At 43.3% G+C, this 21,552-nt stretch overlaps 1 protein-coding gene across 3 annotated transcripts in view; it reads left to right on the forward strand.

Annotated features, from left to right (window-relative positions):
• Grsm (probable aminopeptidase NPEPL1 granny smith protein) overlaps nt 1–17,793 on the forward strand; it is a 39,368-nt gene extending 21,575 nt beyond the window's left edge. For all 3 annotated transcript variants that reach the window (XM_077686272.1, XM_077686273.1, XM_077686271.1), the window contains exons 6-12: nt 2–144; nt 2,794–2,871; nt 10,184–10,284; nt 10,427–10,481; nt 10,778–11,023; nt 14,257–14,367; nt 17,232–17,793. In XM_077686272.1, the coding sequence (XP_077542398.1) occupies nt 2–144; nt 2,794–2,871; nt 10,184–10,284; nt 10,427–10,481; nt 10,778–11,023; nt 14,257–14,367; nt 17,232–17,381 (884 nt within the window). In that variant the 3' untranslated portion in view covers nt 17,382–17,793. The remainder of the gene's footprint in view (nt 1; nt 145–2,793; nt 2,872–10,183; nt 10,285–10,426; nt 10,482–10,777; nt 11,024–14,256; nt 14,368–17,231) is intronic.
• Nucleotides 17,794–21,552: the final 3,759 nt, after the last annotated feature.

Consider the following 21,552-nt stretch of genomic DNA (forward strand, 5'->3'; position numbering starts at 1 on the left):
GGCCTGTACTCTGTGGGGCGTGCAGCTGTGCATCCCCCTGCGCTTGTCATCTTGAGCCACACCCCCGAGGGCTCCCAAGACACTATTGCTTGGGTTGGCAAGGGCATTGTGTATGACACTGGAGGACTCTGCATCAAATCTAAGGTAATTTGGGAGGCTCTTATTTTGCATTGGCATCAGTGGAATGGGACGAGCAGCTCAGACCTAACCAAATGTGAACAAATGCCAGAACAAGCCTCTGACTAACAATTGAAATTTTACTTAAAAAAAAAACAAACTTGTGCATGTGCTGGGCCTTGAAGACAATGCAAGTTTGGTTCATTCAAAAGATTGCCTCGTTAGAATAACACTGACCCCAATCTTAATACAAACTTCACTAAAATGAGCTACATAATGAAGAAAACAGAAAAGGCATGCGGCACCTTGCATACTTTTCGGCACTGAACTGATGGCATATTATGGGCAGCTCGTTGCGATTGGCTGAGGCCGGCAAAATCCAACGCAAACTGGATAGGGATTATAAGCTTGCAGAATGAGCTATTTGCACTTAAATTTAGTGCACATTCTTTTTATAGCAGTAACAATGGTGGGGTAAACAATAGAAGTTACAGACACATAAACATAGAAGCACCAGTGCATACGGCGCGCACTATGCTGGCTGAAGCTGCACAGCCATTGGGCGCATTACTGTCAATCGTAACAAAAGTAGACCAAGTACAAATCAGGTCAAAAACAGAGAAAGTGCGGACAGCGGTCCTTCAGCGTTATCATCCCGCCATCTATGAAGGCAAACGGGAAACAAGGCACCACCAAAGACTGTTTGATTGTTCACAGCAGCCACAGTCAACATACTAACTTTCATGTTAGGTATTTTCCCTGAAGACATCATCACTGACATCACAAAACACACGATTTAGCGGCATAATTAAAATTTTGGCTTGAAATGTTTGATTTCTCAGTGAATAAAGCATCGTTTGCTGCTGGACAAGTGCTGTGGGACTATAAAAGCCCAAATCTTTCGAATAAAACAAGCTTGTATTTTGTCTTAATGGCCGCTTCAATAAGCACTCCATAGGATTTTTCTTTTCTTTGTTTGCAGGGAATGTTTGCTTTTTGCAGCACATTTGAAATGTTATTAACCCTTTGGGGTCTGTTGTCGAGCCCTTCCCGAAAACGCAACACGGCCATAGCGGTCTGCTGTCGGGCGCCTCCCGACTTCGGTGCCCAAGGTTAAATTTCTTGATCTCTTGAGGGATAAGGGATAAGGGATAAGGGATAAGGGATAAGGGATAAAAAAAATCTCTTGAGGGATAAGTGAACTTTGTTTATTGAAGTTTACTTCTTTTTGCACAAGGGTGCGGCACAATGCTCAGCACAGGCCTTCTGGATCCCAGAGCGTTTTCACATGCGCGCTATTTGCTGAGAAGCATGGCTGCTTTGTCATCGTGTGCATTTTACAGTGGTGCACTTAGCGAAAGCGATGATTAATTCAGTGAGGTGGAGAATTACGTGCCTCCATCAGATGTGCTGTTTGTAGCAATAGAAAAATAAAAGGAGGGAGGGGGGAAACTGTTTTTCTGCAATACCTGCAGTAGCAACCCTGGCCTGTACCCAAGAGAAAGCTTCGAGCGGTTTCAGTTTGTTCCACAGCTGAAATATCGGTAAAGAAGTTGAAAGCAGAATGCAAGAGAAAAAATAAATATCCTGTAAGTTTTTCTCGCACAGTTTGTGTTTTTCTTTATGGCACCAGAAATTTGCAAAATAGTTTCAGACCAAAAAGGTCGAAAAGTGGGTAAAAGTTTCAGACCAGAAAGGATTAATGCCTGCCGGGCATGTGCACAAGTTCCTCTATATTTTTTTTAAAGTAAAATTTCAGCTGTTTGTTGGCAGCATGTTTTGTCCTTTTAAAATTTGAATTCATTCTGTTTTTGTATTTTTCACGGTGCCACTGGAACAGTAACAAAACGTTCTCTTTCGTTTTATAAATGTTGTTATTTATAAACAAAAGTGCTTGTTGTTCTGGCTTCTCAGCTTCCTTGTTTTGTTTGTAGAATGCTGTGTTCAAGTATACTTTTTATTTTTATTTTTTTGCTGTTGTGCACACTTGTACTAGGGAATATTTCCTCATTGCAAAAGCGTCGCACGTTGCTCCGCTTAGAAAAAAGATGGAAACAGGCTCTGTTGTATCTGAGAAATGATATTTTCAACCATTTTGCGGCTATCGTAGAGGCCTCAAGACCACTTTTTCTCTCGTAGTCTTCGTTTAAGTCAAACAGTGTTGCCAAATTTGAAGGATGGCTAACAGCCTCGTTTTGTACATTATAAATTGACACAAATTAGCCTTGTGTGCATTAGTTAACACACAGGGTACTGGCCTTGATACTCTTTTTATATTTCAACTGAGCACGTCTAGCCTAGTCTTGCTTCTAGTCATCATCAGTAAAAGCAAAGCGTTAAAAGGGACATCAACACAAAATACAAGTTTGGTTTATCCAAAATTTTCATGTCTCAATAATTAAATGCAAGCTTCAAACTAGTAATCTAGGTAATGAGGAAAATAGATGAAGTGGCAACTCACCGGCTTTCTTGCACTTTTCCTATAACAGTTCGGGGAATAGGTTGTGTAATCTTTGTGAAAACTACCATTTGGGCTACAGATGCCCCCAAAGTTTGGGCTTGTAGTTACAGAGCTAAGAGACCCAATTACAGCATTTCCCTGATGCTTTTCTACAAAAATGTATGTCCTGCTTGCTACACCCTCGGAGGTGCCGATTGTGATTGCATTCCTTCCAGACTGCGATGTGCGGCATGAAGAGAGACTGTGGGGGAGCTGCTGGAGTCCTTGGGGCTTTTTACGCTGCTGTGAAACTGGTGAGTGTGGTCTTTTCAATATGCGTTTGAGCCCGGTTCATTTTAAGAAAGTTTTGTTGGCTTAAAGGAGCACTGACACGAAAATTTCATGTTCCACTTTTATTGTTTTTATCGATGCTTAATGGTCTGGCGAACCCGAAACAGCCCTTCAAATACTTCAGCGCGCGATAGTTAATTACATTGAACGGCCTGAAAATCGTTTGTTTCAAATTCCCGCGCTTTCATCCCGAACGGCGCATATGACAGACTCCCGGACAGACGTCACCGCTTTGTGCGGACGTCACCGGCGCCCGCTTGAGAGGGTGTTGCGCCCGCTCGCCGCTCGTGGGGTCGCGCGCGTGAAGGGACGTCACGAGTTTTTGACGAGCGCTGTCGCGTCACTTCTTTTCCGCTCTTGGATTGACGTCACGCTGATGTCCATTTGCTGAGTGCCGCTCCGCGCGCTGCTCCGTCGGCGCGATAAATGAGATCCAATTGAACTACGTTCTTCGCGTCGCAGGCCGCTCATATTTCAGCCAGGGTATTATGTTGAGTGAAGGAAGCGAACTGTGCAATAATATTAACGCCGAAAATTGGTGTCAGTGCTCCTTTAAAATAGTTCCCTGTGGGGCAGCATTACGGCTCATGACATGCTAAAACTATTGAAATGCCCGTGCAAAAACAAATAATTTCTGTTGTTGTTTTTTTCTCATGAAATGTACCCGATTGGAGGGCACTGCCACAAACTGTCATCAGAATTGTTGCCCAAGAATCCTTCTTATCGGTCGTCAATGCCTACTTGTAATAAACAAAGCCAAGTTCCTTCCCATGAAGCCATCCCAACTTATTGCATCCCGCTGGGTAGACATTTTATAACATCTAACTTGTGAATGTCATCTAGGAGCTAGGAGATTGGCATATATTAGGCCAAGAATGCTTCTTGATTGTGGTGTTACATGCTGTTTTTTTTTTCTACCCCAGAAAATTTTTTAACTTCCTTGTTTCGTGACATTTTCTGTCTTATAAGCGAGTTATTTGCTGCACTATAGTGCCGGATGTATAAATGTCAACACTCCTGCTTTTGCTGCGTGCAGGTGGCTGGCAGTGTGTGATAAAATAAACAGCAATAGGGGCACCAAATTTTATTCCGCAGTGTTATCCACATTTTATGCATACATAGTGTTGTGTCCTGATAAATGCACATGCAAGCTGCAGGCTGATAGGTGGAGCAAGGCCGCGTAAGCTCTTGGATGGTCGCTCTTGAAAATGACTTGGCACTGTCAGTCATCAACCTATAGCGCAGGGACCGATTGCAGAAATCCCAGACATGTGGTACACACCTCAAACTAGGGATTCCTCGGATTAAGTGGCATCCACACAACAATATCTATCCAACAATTTACAGCTGTCAGGTGTTGCACTCAGCAGAACACTTAGGGGGAGACAGCTGGTGGGAAAACTGATTTTGTTTTTTCTGTATATTTATAATTTTCACATCCAGTGTGTTCTGGCTTGCTGTCAAATTCTAAAGGCTTGTGACGTCGTGAACGGAGCCATTACACTGAAGTTTGTAATTTTTACACTCAAAGTACAGGCTTTCTGGGCCCTTGGGAGTTGGTAGACCCTGACTGCCATGAGTGCCTGCCCCTTGTAAATGTGGTGCACTTTGAAGCTCACTCTGCTGTTTAGGCGTTGCAATGATGGCTTTTTAAAATTATTTTACCTCGCCTAGGTAAAATTTTAACGTCATCATAACAAAAAGAAATCCTTCACTCCAAATGGCATTGCGTTGGATCTTCTGTTTTCTATCAAAACTGGCTACCAATGAAATTAGGCATGACAAACCAGAATTGGAGTTTAGTTTGTTTTACTATCTGATAATTCATATTAGTGTGTTGTGTCATGGTTTGACTGTACCTCCTTTGGAATCTTTTTAATTGAGAAGAAAATTCTGCTGTCTTCCCATTCTGTGATTGATGATTGATTGAATCTTTTATTGGAGTAAGGAGGGCGTGTGCCGTACGGTGTGGAGAGGGGATAGAAGGAAGGGGATTACTAATCAAGGACCATATTCAAAGAGGGGATTCTTGTTATGGGGGCCTGAAAGTCTTCACCGGGGTCGGCCCCAGTTATACTACTTGGGCCAGACCACTCTTAAATGCGAAAGTGTAGGGTGTTTTGATTAATGTTTGTTAGGCTTTCTGGGAAATGTTTGGCAAAGTGTGGGCACTTCCATGCTAGGTTGTGGAGATCTGATTTGGTTTCATTGTTGCAGTAGGGGAATTGTGGTTGGGTGTTGGGGCATTTTGTCCATTTCTGAGTAATGTGAAGAGTGTAGCATAGCTTGTTGAAGACTTTTCGGATCTGCTGCAGGAGACAATGATGGCAAGATACCCAGGGTAACCTCTTGGTAATGTCTTGTACTCTTCTTTAGTCAGAGAAGTAAGAGGGCTAGAGGAGTGGGAGAGGAGGCTGAAAGGTGAACCAGTGGAGGCACGAAGTTCAAAAAAAAGAAATATTACAGCACCCGCATCTTGAAAGCGAAAGGAAATTCAAAAGAAATATGGAACATCATTAATTCAGTTACGAAATCATCCCAGAAAAGGCGCGTATTGCCTGATATAGGCGTTCTTGATTGCAGTCAGGCAGCTCTTGCTGAGGAATTTAATGATTTTTTCGTTAACATAAGCAGCAGTATTACGTCCAATCTTGATCAGAATGAGGATATTTGTCTGCCCATTCCTTTACAAAACAGCTTTGTTTTTAAAGAAATAACTAGAGAAGAGATTATTGTTGTTACCAAACAAATGACCTCGAATAAATCCGTAGGGCATGATGAGATATCTGTTAATATTCTCAAGGCCAATATCGATATTTTGAGCGATCCACTACAGACAATATTTAATCAGTCGTTTATGAGTGGTGTTTTTCCAGATCAATTGAAAGTTGGGAGAGTTGTCCCAATCTATAAAGGCGATGATCCCAACGACGTGGAAAATTATCGCCCAATTACAATTCTACCAGCCGTTACCATTCTATTTGAAAAATTGATAGCTCGTAGAATGATAGAATTTATTGAAAAATACCAAATATTGGCATCACAGCAACATGGCTTTCGCAAAAATTTTTCTACGAGCACCGCAGTTCATTCTGTTACCGAAATAGTTCACCAAGCACTCGATACAGGTCAGATTACCCTAGGCATATTCGTTGACATCAAAAAGGCGTTCGACTGTGTTGACCACAAAATTTTACTGAGTAAGCTAGAGCGCTATGGGTTCTGAGGCCCAGCAAGTTCATTCTTTAGAAGTTATTTAACCAGCCGTAAACAGTTTGTGGACGTTTTAGGTGAAAAGTCGACACTGAAAGACGTCAAGTCTGGAGTCCCACAAGGCTCGGTTTTGGGTCCTATTTTATTTTCTTTATTTGTTAACGACTATGTTACTTCTCTTACTTACGCGAAAGCAATCCTGTATGCTGATGACACAGCACTATTAATCAGCTGTAACTCTGTGGCCGAAGCTGAAACTCTGGCAAATGAAGATCTCGCGAGAACATTAACGTGGTTCAACACAAACAAATTAGTAATAAATATTAAAAAGACAAAATTTATTATTTTTTCTTCGCGTCAAAAACAGTTATCCCACCTGTGTAACCTTCAAGTAGATGGAAAAGCAATTTGCCAAGTAGATGCATATAAATACTTAGGCGTAACACTGGACACATCAATGCACTGGGCACAGCACATAAAAACCGTTTGCCAAAAGCTATCTTTTGGATGCTTTACCCTTATCCAAGCACGGAAACACTTCACCGAGAGAACACTGCGCCAAATTTACTTCAGTATTTTTCACTCACATTTAATCTACTGTGTGGAGTCATGGGGATACACTTACACATCGTACTGCACACCTATCAACATCTTGCAAAAGAGGGCCGTGCGCATAATAGCATCAGCAGCGAGAACTGCAAAATCTTCGCCAATTTTTAAGGAGCTGAACATCATGCACTTCAATAAAGCACGAGATTACAAAACAGCAATACTGATCAAGAGGGTCATAAGTACTAACACTCCGTACCACTCATCTATCTTAAGCTTTCCTAGTAGAAATACTAGGCATGCTAACAATGATAACCTGAACCTACCGAAGATATCAAATGTATATGGGTGTCGAAGCCTTCCTTTCATTGGCACAAAAATATGGAATAGCCTCCCACCAACACTAAAATGTATGACACAAAACGATCAGTCAATAAAAACCTACATGATGTCTGACACATATAGTTCACCTAGTTGAAAGTCTGCTCTGCAGCCCATAATACGTATTTTCCCTGATACCATGTACAGTTCCTAAGTGTATGTACCGTTATTCTTGTTCAAAGTTTGGCGTTTATTTTTGTAATGTATCAACACATCTTCCTTGTTACATGTATTGAACACCTGATATGTTCCTTGTTCTTGACTTGGATGAAAAAAAAAAAATGTGAAATTTTTTGTATGGATCCAAAACTAGCCTTGGGGCTATGGATCCAGATGCTAATCACAGCACTTGTATATATGAAAATTTCTGAAAAATAAAAAACCTTCTTCTTCTTCTTCTCCTGTGCCACCTCGTGGGCGGACTGGTTTCCTGGGCCGGTCTCCTCGTGGCCTGGAATCCAGTCAATTCTGATCGGCATGTTGTGGTCGTTGAGGAGTTCTTAGTGTAAGGGTATAGAGTTGCCAAGCGGGCTCAGGGAGAGTGGCTTGCGAAGTTCATGAATGGCTTCGAACGCGTCCGTTAGAATCCGTATTTTGGCTGGCGGCCAAGTATTGAGCTCGTAGCAAACATGATTGAGGGCACCATTGATGGCATGGAGTTCACCTTCCAGCGCAGTTGCATCGTCGTGTCTGAGGGAGAGTTGACCGCCAAGGGATGGGTTTTTGGGGCAGGTCCATGCTACGCCAATATGTGAGGTTGCTGCGCTGGCATCGGTATGGATGTCGATCTCATTGGGAAGTTTGGACTTCTCCAAATGTTGTATACGTTTAGATCTTGTTGCTGTTCTAGAGCGTGGGATCGGTTTGGTGAGATTGCTGTTGATGTTTTCCGAGATTGTCCAGAATGCTAAAGGGATAGGAAGGTCGATGACCGGGATAGGCTTCTGCTCGTCCCATGCTGTGAGAAGGAGCCCTTGTCGGGTGAGCTCACACTTGGCATCTGCCTGTTCACGAATTTCTTTCGTGATTATGCCTATAGGAGGGAGTGCAACTGCTCGTTCAAGAGCTTCCATTTTGTATGTTTTGAAAAGCCTGTGATCGTATGCAGTGTGGCTCTATGGAGCACCTGAAGGTGTTTGGTGTTAGTTTTGTTCAGGTTGTAGACTGGAGCTCCATAATGGAGAGTGCTGATTGCAACTGTCCAGGTCATGGCGAGGCATGCCTGTTGGTGCATGCCCCCATATTTTTTAGACAGTCTCGCGATTAATTTGAGCATGGGTTTCCATTTCTGTTGTAGTTGACTAAACCATATTTTAGGACTTACGACTGCCAATCAGTGTACGTGGCCACATGTTGCTTGCATAGTTGTGTCTCCAATGCACAGCAGTACAGGGTCCATGGGGTGCGTTTTGGTGTCACTTGATACCATTATAAGTTCCGAGAAGTTCTCTGGGGTGAGTTCTAGGCCAAGTTTCGCTATGCATGCTTTGAGGCTGTTCACCACCGCCTGCAGCTCAACCAACATGTCGGATGTTGACGAGCAGTATCTACCTTCCTTCCATATTGTAACATCATCAGCATAGATTGCCAAACAGGCTGGCGTTTCTTGTGCTACAGTTTTGGCTAACTTTGCATGACAACGTTGAAGAGTACTGGTCCAACTATAGATCCCTGTGGAACACCTTTGTCGTAGTATAGGTATTGGGTGTCTGTCCAGGGAGCGTGCTGCTGAGTTGTGGGTCAGTTGTGGAGAAAGTAATGGATCTAAACTTGTGCTTTTTTGCTGGGGAAGGCTTGGCCCAGGTCAGTCAAAATCGTCGTTTGATCTACTCTGTTGAATGCTTTTGGAAGGTCTACTGTAAGGACGTAGTCAGGAAGTCTGCGGTCGTACAGGGATCTGTCGATTACCAGTCGTAAGAGCCAGAGGCAATCATGTGTTTCTAGGTACGGGCGAAAGCCAGTTTGGGCCAGTGAAACCATGGATTCACATATTCCAAGTGGTATTGTAGCCGGTTAGACGTTCGATCAGTTTACATAACGTGGGTGTAAGCTATATGGGTCGAAGGTTGGAGATGACAGAAGGGTCTTTTCCAGGCTTTGGATTGAGGTTAACCAGGGAAATTTTCGGGGTGTCAGGAATTTCACCCGTGTTCCAGGAATGATTTATAAAGCCAAGAAGTAAGTCGAGGCTCGTCGAGGTTGTGGATGTGTTGCCACGTGACTCCATCGTGTCCTGGGGACGTTTTCACCTTGCTTTGTAGGATGGCAGTGCAAAGTTCTGCCATCGTAAAACGGGTGCCTAAAGCAGAGTTGTCCGAGTCCGGTTTGATGGTACATGCAGGGTTGCATATTTGCTGTTGCTATAATCCCCCGTTCGACCATCTCTGGGGTGTTGTGGAGCATGAGCATCGAGAAGAGAAGACATTGTTTGCTCTTTCCTGCATTTGCCCTGTTTGAATTTCCTGTTTGCCCTTTTTGTTGAAGCGTTTCTTAAAGGACCCCGCAGTAGAGATGTATATCAAGGAAAATGTATTTCCTGAACTTAAATGGAATGAAAAAAGTTGGGTAGGGGTGAGCTTTCACAGCGGTACTGCTGAGTATTGGAAGTATTGGAAGTTACTCACTTGCATTCACTTTTTTTAAAATGCCATCTTTTTTTCTCATGAGGGGAGTGCACGTGACCTGCAGAGCATTTAGTCACTTCAAACAAATAAAAATTACCCAGCCAGACTTTCTGCACCAGGCAGGAGGGAATTCTGAGCCTGCACTGAAGCAGTTCAGCTCAATAGGCAGTGACGTTACGCGCATTCCTCACGTTCTTGTGCCAGCCGGTGTGTGTGCGTGTGTGACATTCTCCATGCGCTGTAGCCGTACAGGTTTTTCACCCCCCCTGACCACGGGCTCCAGTCGTGCCTGCATGTTGTGCTGCTATATTGCATTTGAAACTTCCTCGAAATTGGCAAAGAATGCAGTCCTTCGGGATTTTCCTTGCATCCAGTTGAGCAAGCTTTTACACACATCATTGTGCATTCCTAGTTGTAATCTTGACATGTTAGGTGTCAAGATTCGACCCGATTACTGTTGTTGTTGGAGCATTATTTGCCACTAGAGTGCTATACTTCTCCATTGCAGGGGTTCAGCGATAACCTTCATGCAATCTTCTGCCTGGCAGAGAATGCTGTCGGTCCAGATGCGACGCGGCCAGATGACATCATTACAATGTACTCAGGGAGGTGAGTGAGGCCTGGCGGGCCACATTTCATGCGCGTGGGGATAGCTTTTCCCTGACTGCTTTGCATTGTGCTTGTAGTTTTAGCCGGTAGTGAGGGTGAAAATATAGTGTATTTTTGTTCTTTTCTTTTTTGCTGCTTTCAGAACTGTTGAAATCAATAACACGGATGCCGAAGGACGTCTGGTTGTTGGTGATGGGGTACGTTTGGCATGTCTTACATAACATTTGGGACAGTCCTAGAAATTATGATATTTGTGGCAGTCCTGAGTGCCAGAAAATTGGCCTCCGGGTCAAAAAGATGTGTGCTGTGTGGTGGTTGACTGCCTTCTGCAGACTTGTATTGAACCTCGGGCATTTGGTTTTTCAGCTAGGCTGGGCTCGGAGCGGAAGCCTTGGATTGCTTCTTTTGAGTTTGGTGGGCGGGAGCTGGTCTCTCGGCCCCTGCAGAGGATGTGCATTATCTGTGCGGCCCTCCGGCTGTGTCCCCTGTGCAGGTGGCCTATGCGCACAAGGACCTGAAAGCCAACATAATCCTGGACATGGCCACCCTGACTGGGGCCCAGGGCATAGCCACGGGCAAGTACCACGCCGCCATGGTGAGCAACTCTGCCGACTGGGAGCAGCTGGCTGTGCGGTCGGGCATCCTGTCTGGCGACCTCATCCATGGCATGCCCTTTGCACCCGAGCTGCACTTTGTGGAGTTCTCCAGCGCTCTGGCCGACATGAAGAACTCGGTGGCGGTGAGTGCTTTTTGGGCTGCATTTCTTCAGTCCCTTATCTTTCTGTACACTTGACCATCAAAGGTGTATACCTTTACATGATGGCGCAGATGTGCTCGTTTGTTTCTTCTCCCTGTTCTGTCGTTTAGACCAGTAGCTTGCTCAGGGTTGGCATAATTTCTACTGCAGGATCTACGGAATTTTCAGTCAAAACCGGTATTATGAAGCAAATTCGTCTACAGTGTGGTTGCCCAAGTTTCCTCTTCTGGCCAAGATTTTTATGCGGCAAGGACTCCATCGCTTTCCTGGCGCACTGTGCTGCCAGAGCCAGCTTGTTCATTGTGAATATTAGTGGGGCGAAAATTTGATTTAGAATTCTTCCAAAACACCTGGCTCTACTGTACAGATCTGCGGTGTCAGAGGGCCTCCAGAGACATGGGGGCAAAAACAGGGGCGGCAGTGTGAAGTGCAAAAGTAATATCAGGCATGGTAGTCAGGCATAGAACATTAGAGTTAACAGAAAATACTTTTCTTTTAACAGAAACGCTGCTTCCTCATATCTGTGCATGTTGGTGTGTTCTAGCTTTCACGTTAAGGTCATGCATAAAGTGTAAATACTTAGGGCAGGGAAGCATAGAGGATAAGTGTTCGAAAAATTCAAATTTTTCAAAGATTCGCATTTTTACCACTTGACAATAGTTGACCTTGGTTGACCTTGGTTGACCTTGCTAACAGGTCAACCATTGTTTCTCTTATGTTTCCAGTCAATAAGTACAAATGCATTCATGTATCATCTCAAAGCTTGTTCAAGCTGGCGAGTATCTATATAAATGACATGGGTGGAAAGCTCATCATGCAAGCAACAGTTCTGATTTTAAGCCAGCGTTTTCTTTTTTGTTTAAGGCGGTTTTTAAAATCCTAACCCCCATCAGTTCAACTTGTGGATCTGAAGTGAGCAGGCTGATTTTCTAATAATTACAAAATTGGAAAGAGGGACCTAACATAGTGGTACTTCATTGCAGAGTGCTTCTGAACCTTTTCTTGAACAAAATAAAGATGCTCTGCAGCAGAGAGTTAATTGAAAGCAGCCAAGTAAATATCCACGTCTAGCTCCTAAGTAACTGTAACTGTAACTAAGCATTTATTATCAAGAGAAAACAAATCCTTATGTGCTATATTTGCTGTCTGATTTTGTGTAGAAACCTGTTCCTACAAATTATGGTACCTGGTAAAATTTACTCCTTTAGCTACATAATTTAATGCCTGAGTAGTCACACAAGCACACCAATAGTTTTTGTTTCATATTTTAATCATTTGCGATTTGTTAGTTCAGTTCTATGAAATATTTATTAACGCCAAAGGCACAACCTGTGTGGGGATTAGGGCTGATTGGGTATGTGTGTTAGAGTGTACTCAAGAAAAATTTTTGTGTAGAAGTTTTCTTCGGGCAGACTTATCATCAGAAAGCTGTTTCCAAAAGCCTCTCCGCTTAATTTTTGTCTTTGCACAGTATTGTTTGCATTGAAAAAGAGCAGCGGAAAAAAAAAGGACTTTCTCTTTGCATGTTCCTTTTTTTCCTCTTCTTGATGGGTGACATTACTTCAGTCCCTACATGCAGGCTCGGTGGCTGTGATTTCACGCCGCCGAGCTTTAGGTAGATGGGCGTGATTTTAGGCTGCAGTGTCTCCTTCTGCTTCAGACAGGAACAAAAATGCCATATGTAGGATTCCACTGCGTGTAAAAGGCCCCTAGTTGGTCTGAGTCAATCAGTAGCCCCATCTGTGTGCCTCATAACCTAGGTAAAGCTTCTGCGTGCAAATGTCTAATTTGATTTGATCAACATTATTGAAACAAATACACATCACACAACCTTCTTTCTCATGCTGAACGATGTTCTACTAAATAAATAAATAAATAGTCAATGATTGGGAACTAGTACTCAGTACCACAGTATTTTCTTGAATTCTTGAGCTATTTGGTCTGTGAGATTGTTTGTGAATGGGTGTGGTGCCTTTAATGTACAAAGAAATTTCTTGGCTGTAGTCCCGAATTCCACCTTTGTAAAAACTACTCGTACCATGGTATTTACTTGATTCTAGGTTGGCCCGCGGTTCTAAGCAGACTCCTTGAAATTAAAATGCCAGGAAATAAAAAATTTTCTTAAATATAAGTCAGCCAAAATAGGCAAGGACAACAGCAGTCACAAACCTAAAATGGCAGTAATGAGCCGCTAACCTGCTCGGGTTCACATAACATCGTCATCGTTTCTGGACTGTTCATCTTGTAACTGTCACCCTCAAGAGTGCACACATTTGGTGCTGTCAAGTGTATTTGCCATTCTGCACTTTCTGAGTATGCCTGCAGCCAAGCTTTCTGGGGTATTATCGTAGGCTTGTCTCGATACCCCCTGTCTCAATACCAAAGGCTTGTCTCAATACCAAAGTGCCAGGAAATAAAAAATTTTCTTAAATATAAGTCAGCCAAAATAGGCAAGGACAACAGCAGTCACAAACCTAAAATGGCAGTAATGAGCCACTAACCTGCTCGGGTTCACATAACATCGTCATCGTTTCTGGACTGTTCATCTTGTAACTGTCACCCTCAAGAGTGCACGCAACATTCGGTGCTGTCAAGTGTATTTGCTATTCTGCACTTTCTGAGCATGCCTGCGGCCAAGCTTTCCGGGGTATTATCGTAGGCTTGTCTCAATACCCCCTCCAATACAATCTGGATTTTTTCATCAATGCTGAGTTTCACCTTGTCTAGTGGTTTGACTAGCTCTTGGCTCCAAGCACAACTTTCTTTTTCAAGGTGGCACTATAATAACACCTTTACCGATGCATCAGCACCATGCAGGCAAGCTTATACTGCTAACCTGACATGGAACACCAAGCGAGCATAATCAAAATGGCTTTGTATCCTGTTTTATTTTGATGTGTCTGCTTAGAATCAAGTCAATGCGGTAGCAGGATGTCAAACTACATAAACTTTTGTTCAGTTGCACTTTTTTTGTTATCGGCACTTTGCACAAATTTCAAAGCTGTACTAGTTCTCACAAAAAATGGGACCTTACGCTTGAATGAGAGAAAAGTGCGCAGTGATGCGCTTATGAGCTGTCAGCCCAACCGCCGGGCCACTGTAGCTACTGTGGCAGGGCTTGCATGTACAAATCTGGTCATGTGCATTGTGTTAACTGAACTGCATTGCAAAGCTGGTTTACAATTGTTTTTTTGTTTATTTGTTTGTTTGTGCAGGACCGCAACAATGCCCAGCCGTCTTGTGCAGGCCTGTTCATTTGCTCCCATCTGGGCTTTGAGTTTCCTGGTGTCTGGATGCATGTGGACATGGCATACCCGGTGCACTGTGTGAGTGCTTGTGCTTTTTATTGTCCCACGCTTTGTTTTTAATAATGCAATACTTTGTTCTTGTGGCTTGTTGCTACTGGCATAGAATTCTTTGCAAGAGATGTCTTTGGAATTCTAAGAACAAAGTTTAAAGTACGGTTAAGGTAAAGCATTGTGTAAGCCTAAAACCAAACACATAAATCACCACAATATGACGTGTTACTCAGATGTGTAAAGTGCTTGTCGTTGGATGTGGGTGACCTAAAGGGTGCGTGATATCAAATTGTGATCGTTTGCAGAGCGCAGTTTAGCATACTTGAGTTGATTGGTACAATTAAAGAAAGCTATTCTAAGTAGCTTGAGCTGGCTTCTGGGACTGATCCTGGTTGCCAAACTGCTGGCAAGCTGTGGTGTCATATTTGGAATTTTTAAACAGATTGCTACTTAGCCACTCAAGGGGTTGAAATGAAACTCTGCCCAATTATAGTGGTCTTGGTTGCAAAATGTGGCATAATTTGTTTTGCAATGCATGATTAAAATGCAAGATAGAGCCATTTTCTAAGACATATTTCTCGGATAAAAGCTCTCACTGATTTAGGTAGCCGCCATCCTGATTCAAGAATGCATTTGCAGTGGCCAAAATTTAGCCCGTTAAATGCAAAGGGTTTTCCTTCGGCCAGTGGGTTGCTCGGGTTTTCATCATATCGAAATTCGTAGCAGGCATGATCATATCATTGAGGTTCTACAGCACACAGTCAAACCCATTCATGACAAACTGCAAGATATGACACGGTTAGTTCAATGTATTCATCAATTTGGTTTAGTCAAACAACATATAGGCAATTACTTGTCATGAATTTGCCTTGTGCACAATTATTTTTAAACGAAACTCCATAGGATACAACTCCTAAACCCGTGCTGAATAGGCCTGCACAATCCTCGGGCATCAGGGTGGAAGTGCTCCAGCTTTAGAAGTGCTACAGCCTTGGAAGTGCCACAACTTTAGAAGTGCTCCAAACCAGTGCGCAGGCAAAGCTGGAGCGATGAGGCGTAGCTCGTATGTCACAAGAATGGGTTCAGCTTCATTTTGGCACGTGGTGTTTTTGCTTTTAATCCATAAACGAAAGAAAGCATTAGAAGCACTGGGAATGATGGAAGGAAACCGGTAGAAGCAATACAATATCAGAGTGGCAACCGTGTTATCAGTTGGGGAAAAAAAAAAGCAGTAAGGTTAGTTGGACAAAAAGGTGGGCTCTCTAGAAGTCTGGGCGGCAAGAAAGGGAGTGCTGAGGCAATGTTCCCCGCTTCGATCTCTCCTGTGGGGACCTGTGGCCTTTCAGCAATATCAAGGGAAATTGCTCATTCTGGTGGACATGATGGCACAGCACAAGACTAGGACAGAAAGGACCCAAGACTGGCTCTGTGCAAGGAACAAAGTACTGACAATGAACTAGACATTACACATACTGAAACAAATACCATATTTGCGCAATCCTAATGTGCCCTTGATTGCAACGAATAGTCAAATTTACTTCAGAAAATTCGGAAAAATAATTTGACACCAATTCTACTGCGCGTAGTAAAAGGCATGACACTACAAAGACATTTGACGCACGCAACTGTGGTGGCAAAAACTTCTTGTGCGTCATAAACTTGCTTATGTGGCCCTGCTGGCATTAAAACTGAAACGGGGAACATTTAAAGCGTTTGCTATTTCAAGCGCCTTGACCTTCATAATTTCAGGTGTGATTGGCCATTGGTTCATTCACTGCTCCTTTATGAACTCCACTAGAGAGTTTTCAAGTTCTCGAAAATGTCTGTGCTCAGGACCGGTGAAGCCTTGCATGAAAATGTGGCTCTGCTTTGTTTACGCCAATTGCGCACCCATGTCCCTGAGATACCCAGTGTGCATGATGATGCTTAGTTCCCTTAATGTCAGCAAATACTGGAATCACCTTGCACTTAAAAGACGTTTCATAATGGTACCCCTTCAGAGCCATAATGACTGAAATAAAGTGGTTATGGCAGCAGAAGAAACATGCGCAACAGCTAGCTAGGTATGCCCATCGAGGAATGGGTACGCCCTTCGTGGATACGCCAAGATTTACTCGCGTGATGTTAATGAATTGTTCTAAATTGGATAGAGCTTGATTTTGGGAGGTGTCAGTGTCATGGTGATACTGCTGGCCACTTTGAAGCCGATTTGGGTTTTGAGCCCGATATTGATGCGCACACAAATTTAAAGGCTACTTTTAGCGAAAAGAGGTGTGCGTCAGAATTGTGCATTTCTCGTGATAATACATGGTGTAATTTGCTGTGCCTGTGTTTGTTATAATGGGGTTTGACTGAAGTAAACAGTGAAAACCACAGTTTTAATGTAGTAAAAACTACGGCGTCCTTGATGGGGGTCGAACCACTGATCCGCCGGAAGGTTTTGCAGGGATATTCTGTCTATTCTCTGCTTTGGCGATCTTTGCTTCGACATTAGTAGCTTGTTTTGACTTCAGCACTTGCAGTATGTGTGCATTTGCTCGTGCAGAATTGCAAGGTTTCAACTTTACACTGAAAGGGGAGTAAACCTAGCATGCAAAATTGGTGAAAAGGTGGGCCTAAACAAAAAGTGGAACCAGCCGGAGCGCAGGGCTTGTGCCTGGCCCAGCAAACTTGTGCAGGAGTGTCATTGTCATGTTCTAAGTGTAATTTACTTTCTTTCTCATATTTGGAAGCACTGTTTTAAAAGTTGACATTTTCTCACTATACATTTTTTTTTTTACTTCAAACAACGTCGAGTTTTTTCTTTTTTGTGCTCGTAGCAAGCAATGCACTCGCTCTTAACATTCAGTGGTTCATGAAATGTGCTCTGGTCTCCTTTTCTGTTATTGCAGGGTGAAAGGGCAACTGGCTACGGAGTTGCTCTCCTATTGACCTTGTTTGGACATTGTTCAAAGAACCCTCTTTTGAAGGAGCTCTCATCTTGGTGCAGTGCCAATGCAGATGATGTGGAACGAGCCACGAAGAAAATTCGCTTGGTCTAGCTTGTCTCCTGTTTTTTTTTTTGTTTTTTTTTAAGCCTTTTTTTTTAAGCTTGTGTTATTTTTTTTTTTAGCTCGGATTGCCATCGAAGAGACCCTTTTCCTGGAAAAAGCAGTCTTTTGGAAGCACTGTTTTCAGCTTTTTATGTTTAATGCTTTACAATTTCTGTGTTGTGTCTAGTTTGTACTTTTTGAGCCTTTTTTGTGAAGTTTTTTGCATTAAAAGAGACCTTTTTCGCCAAAAGCAGTTTGTTGAATGTGCCGTTCTCAGAATTTAATTCTGATGGCCATTAAATGCATAGTTGTTCTGTTCATTTATTATTTGGATGTTGTTTTTCTGGTCTGCAAGCAATCAATAGTGATGTATGGTAAGCTTTTTTATTTCCATTTTGGAACATTAAAAAGATTTATGGTATGTTGCGATTGTATTTTTTTTACAATTGGAAGTAACAGGGACCTGAGTGGTTCCATTACTATGATACAGTCTTCTTGGATCCTTCAGCTGATTTTTCTCAATGATAGTGCCACGGGCTAAAATTCTTACATGCAATTTGCTGGCAAAGCATAGGTGAAAAAAACTATGAAAAGGCACAGGACTTGTTTGACCCTACTAGCTCACCCACTCGTCCCTTCTGCAGCATATTTATTGCAGAACTAAAACTCGCCCATATGGACCGGGCAACCGTTGTGTGGCACCACCGTCGCTTCAGCGAATAGCGCCGCCCGTGGCGAACAGCTCGTCAGTGGAATGCCGGCGGCGGCCAGCACAGCATAGCATGGCTTTCTGTCGTTCTGCTGTAGTGAGGCTTGCAAAGCGTAGATAACCACAGGGACTTTTTTCAGATCGGTAAAGCTTGAGCATGGAGGCCACCTTTACGAGGCATGCCATGTGTGTTATTTACGCCCATACTCAGTAATTACAAATAGCAGACGATGCTCAATGCACCAAGCTGGAAGTCAAGCTGGAACTGAAATTCCGTTCCTTCGCGCAATTTTTTCATGCTTGCATGCAGTTTGGCGCATCGAGGAATATATTGCAGCTAAATGCTCCTACAAAGCCAATGTGTGCAGCCGATCCATGAATGCTGCGATGCTGGCCTTTGGCAGTTGACGAAATGGCGTCGTGCACAAGCGAAAAACAAAGTTGGGGGTTGCCTTCTAAGATTTGCCCCAAAACAAATTGTGATCGACGACACCCCATAACTTCATTAACTACGGTAGAAACGTGTTTAATTTCACAGAAATATGTTTACTACAGTTGTCGGGAATCGTTTACAGAATAAATACCACATGATAGTAGAACATTATTGTTTGTCATGGAGAAGCATTACTTTATAAGACTTTCAATGGTTGCTGGCTAGTTGGCTAATGGTTCTTCAAAAACCAATTCCTGCGTGGGCGAAGGATGAGAGACGGGAGGGTGCCAATAACCTGCCCTCAGTTTCACAACTGAATGCTGTAGTCGAGGTTTACAAGCTGCCACCTACGCTTGAAAAATCATGCACTTCTCTAACGACAATGACGGTTATCGCAAAGCTTTCGCGTGTGGGTTTCCTTGGTTGCCTTCTGGATTTAAACTTTGAATAGTTTAGCTTTGAATTTGACCAGCACGCAGTTTGGTCTTTTAATCTCAGCGTCTTTGACTTTGACCCTTCCCTATTCTATTTCACACGAACAAAGCTTCATGTTCAACCATAGTCGTCGTTTGACAGAGGGCTGGATGATTTTGCTGCTTAATTTTGCACTTCCATGACCCCTCTCCAAATCCTAGCTACTCCCAGTGTGTTGGAAATGCATCTATGCTGGAGGACTCAGGTTGATGCACCCCTATTTTAGGCAACTAGTCACGCGTTTTTGGTTTCTTCAGAAGGCAATACACGATTTTTTTAGGTACTCGGCAAAGAATACCTAAGCATTAAAAAACACAGATTGACGTTACCAGTGCCACATTTTTTTAACTAACAGTGCCAGCCTTTATTTCACACAGGTGGTAAAAGAGGAAGAGGAGAGGGATGGTTTGGAGCTTGGGCTGTTGGGTGGTTGAATTTTGGCTCTTGATATAATGACCACTACAAAAGTGGGAGTTCCGCTTGGGCTCTCAGGCTCCCATGCTGTCACTCAGGGCCATAGTCGGCATTTTTTTTCGGAGGTGGTTTGAGTTATGGGAAGAGCTTACTTTTGCCGAAAGGAACAGTAAGTCTCGCTTATGCGCTGCCTAGAAAAAAATTTGGAAGGGGTTTGAACCCTACCCCCCTTCCCCCCTCTCTTGCTACGTCCCTGCTGTCACTCATGAACACAGAGGGCACAAAGCTCACGATTGCAGAAAGAAAGTGTAAACTGCCGCGATGTTTCTACGGCCACACGGTAATCGATCTCGTGCGTAGTAAGTGCCTTTCTCTCCAAAGCACACGTATCGAGGTATCCCACCGCTCGCATGGCTAGCGTGGGAACCGTAGTCGATTTGAAACCAGTGAAGAACGTTAAGGCTGGCAGGGAAACCATAGCCATTGAAACCAGTGAAGATAATTTAAAGTGGTAGTAATGAATACTAATATTAATAGTTTTATTCCTACTCAGATCGCGTGGAGCGCTGCAAAAAGTGCTCATGTCAATGTAGCCCACCAACTTTAAAAACATCCAATAAGTTTACGTAGCCGTTAGAGCATTTAAGGAGAAATGAATACTATCAATAGTAGTTTTATTCGTACTCAGATCGCTAGATCGTCAAGCAATCGCCAAGCGTAGGTCGCTGCAAAAAGCGCTCATGTCATTGTAGCCCATACCCAACTTTAGAAGCGTCCCACAACTTTACGTAGCCGTTATAGCATCTGAGAACCCAACACATCTGTCTAGACTTCGTTTCACCACACATATCCACTCACAACCCCACCAAAATATTCAAAGCACTGAAGCAAACATGGCAAAAACAGCAGAAAGCTGCGTAGTCCAATATGCACCGGCTCATTCCACTAACGAGGGGAGCGCCGAGTGGTGGCGCCACCCGTCCAGCTGACCGGTCCCTGTAGCTATTCATACGCTGCTGTTAAAGGGACCATAAAGACATGCTTCAATCAAGATTGCATTAAACTGCATATTTGCTATTCCAAGACAGTCTATTAGGAAAAATGTGGATATGGATGTGATGCCCGGAGGCACTTTTAAGGGCTTACCGGGTAGTCGCCTGCTTGTTTCTACAGATTGACAAGTGCTGATAAAAACTTGCACACAGGAGCACCTCTCGGTTCACTCTGGCCATGCGCAGTAAAGGCGAAAGAACCAGCGGAAGCGTGGTGTTCCAATGAGAAGAGGCGACTCGAGAGTCCAGTTGGGGTCTAGTTGTACGTGAGATCCTAGCCAAGCATGGTATAAGCTTGAGGTTCACTCTGTGAAGCAAGCACAGTACTTGCGGTTGCACTGTTAGAGGTGAAGCGCTCCACTTGGCTTTGATGGGTACAGTTCCTGCTGAATTGTGCCCCTTTAATCTCTGCTTCCCCATGCACACCATAAAGGATTTTTTCGGACGTAAAGGTTAGGAAGCGAGCAGGTGATCCGAAATCTGCCCTTTTACATGTGCATTCATCTAATGGAAGCATCATTTTCCGCTTAAAAATTGTACTGAGGTACAAACTCCCCAATGTTAAGAATAAAAAAAAAGCTGCATGTTTTCGTGGTTTCTTTTAAAGTCGTACAACCTTAGTTTCTAAACTGAGACTGCAACTACATGTCATCGGAAGGAATTATGGGCAGAGTGCAGATTTGCAGTTCCTTCATAATTGTTTTTGCTTATAATGCTTTTGTAAGAGAGGAAAGCAAAAATGTAAAAAAAAGTGTTCGTTGAGACTCCGTGAATGCACTTTGCCTGTGATTATGGCAGACCAAGCCAGCTTATTACAAAGGACACATCTCGATTTAAAAAAAATAATTGATCCGATTAGTCTGCAAGAGACATGCATAAAGAAGCATCTGCGCCGCAATCAACACCACTAGCGCAATTTGTCTGCCATTATGAACTATGTGTCAGCTAGCTTAGGTTGACAACGGTGCAGATGTTTTCTGCTAGATATGAACTGTTTCGATCACTTGTTTTAAAGAACTGTTAAACCATTGAAACATGTGTTTTTGCGAAATACTGAGAAATTTATTGGTCTGTCAGTATCGAAGACAAAGAATCTTC

Source organism: Haemaphysalis longicornis, unplaced genomic scaffold, assembly GCF_048455015.1.
Source record: "Haemaphysalis longicornis isolate Haplotype H1 unplaced genomic scaffold, Haemaphysalis longicornis Haplotype H1 scaffold_1, whole genome shotgun sequence".
Lineage (NCBI taxonomy): Eukaryota > Metazoa > Arthropoda > Arachnida > Ixodida > Ixodidae > Haemaphysalis > Haemaphysalis longicornis.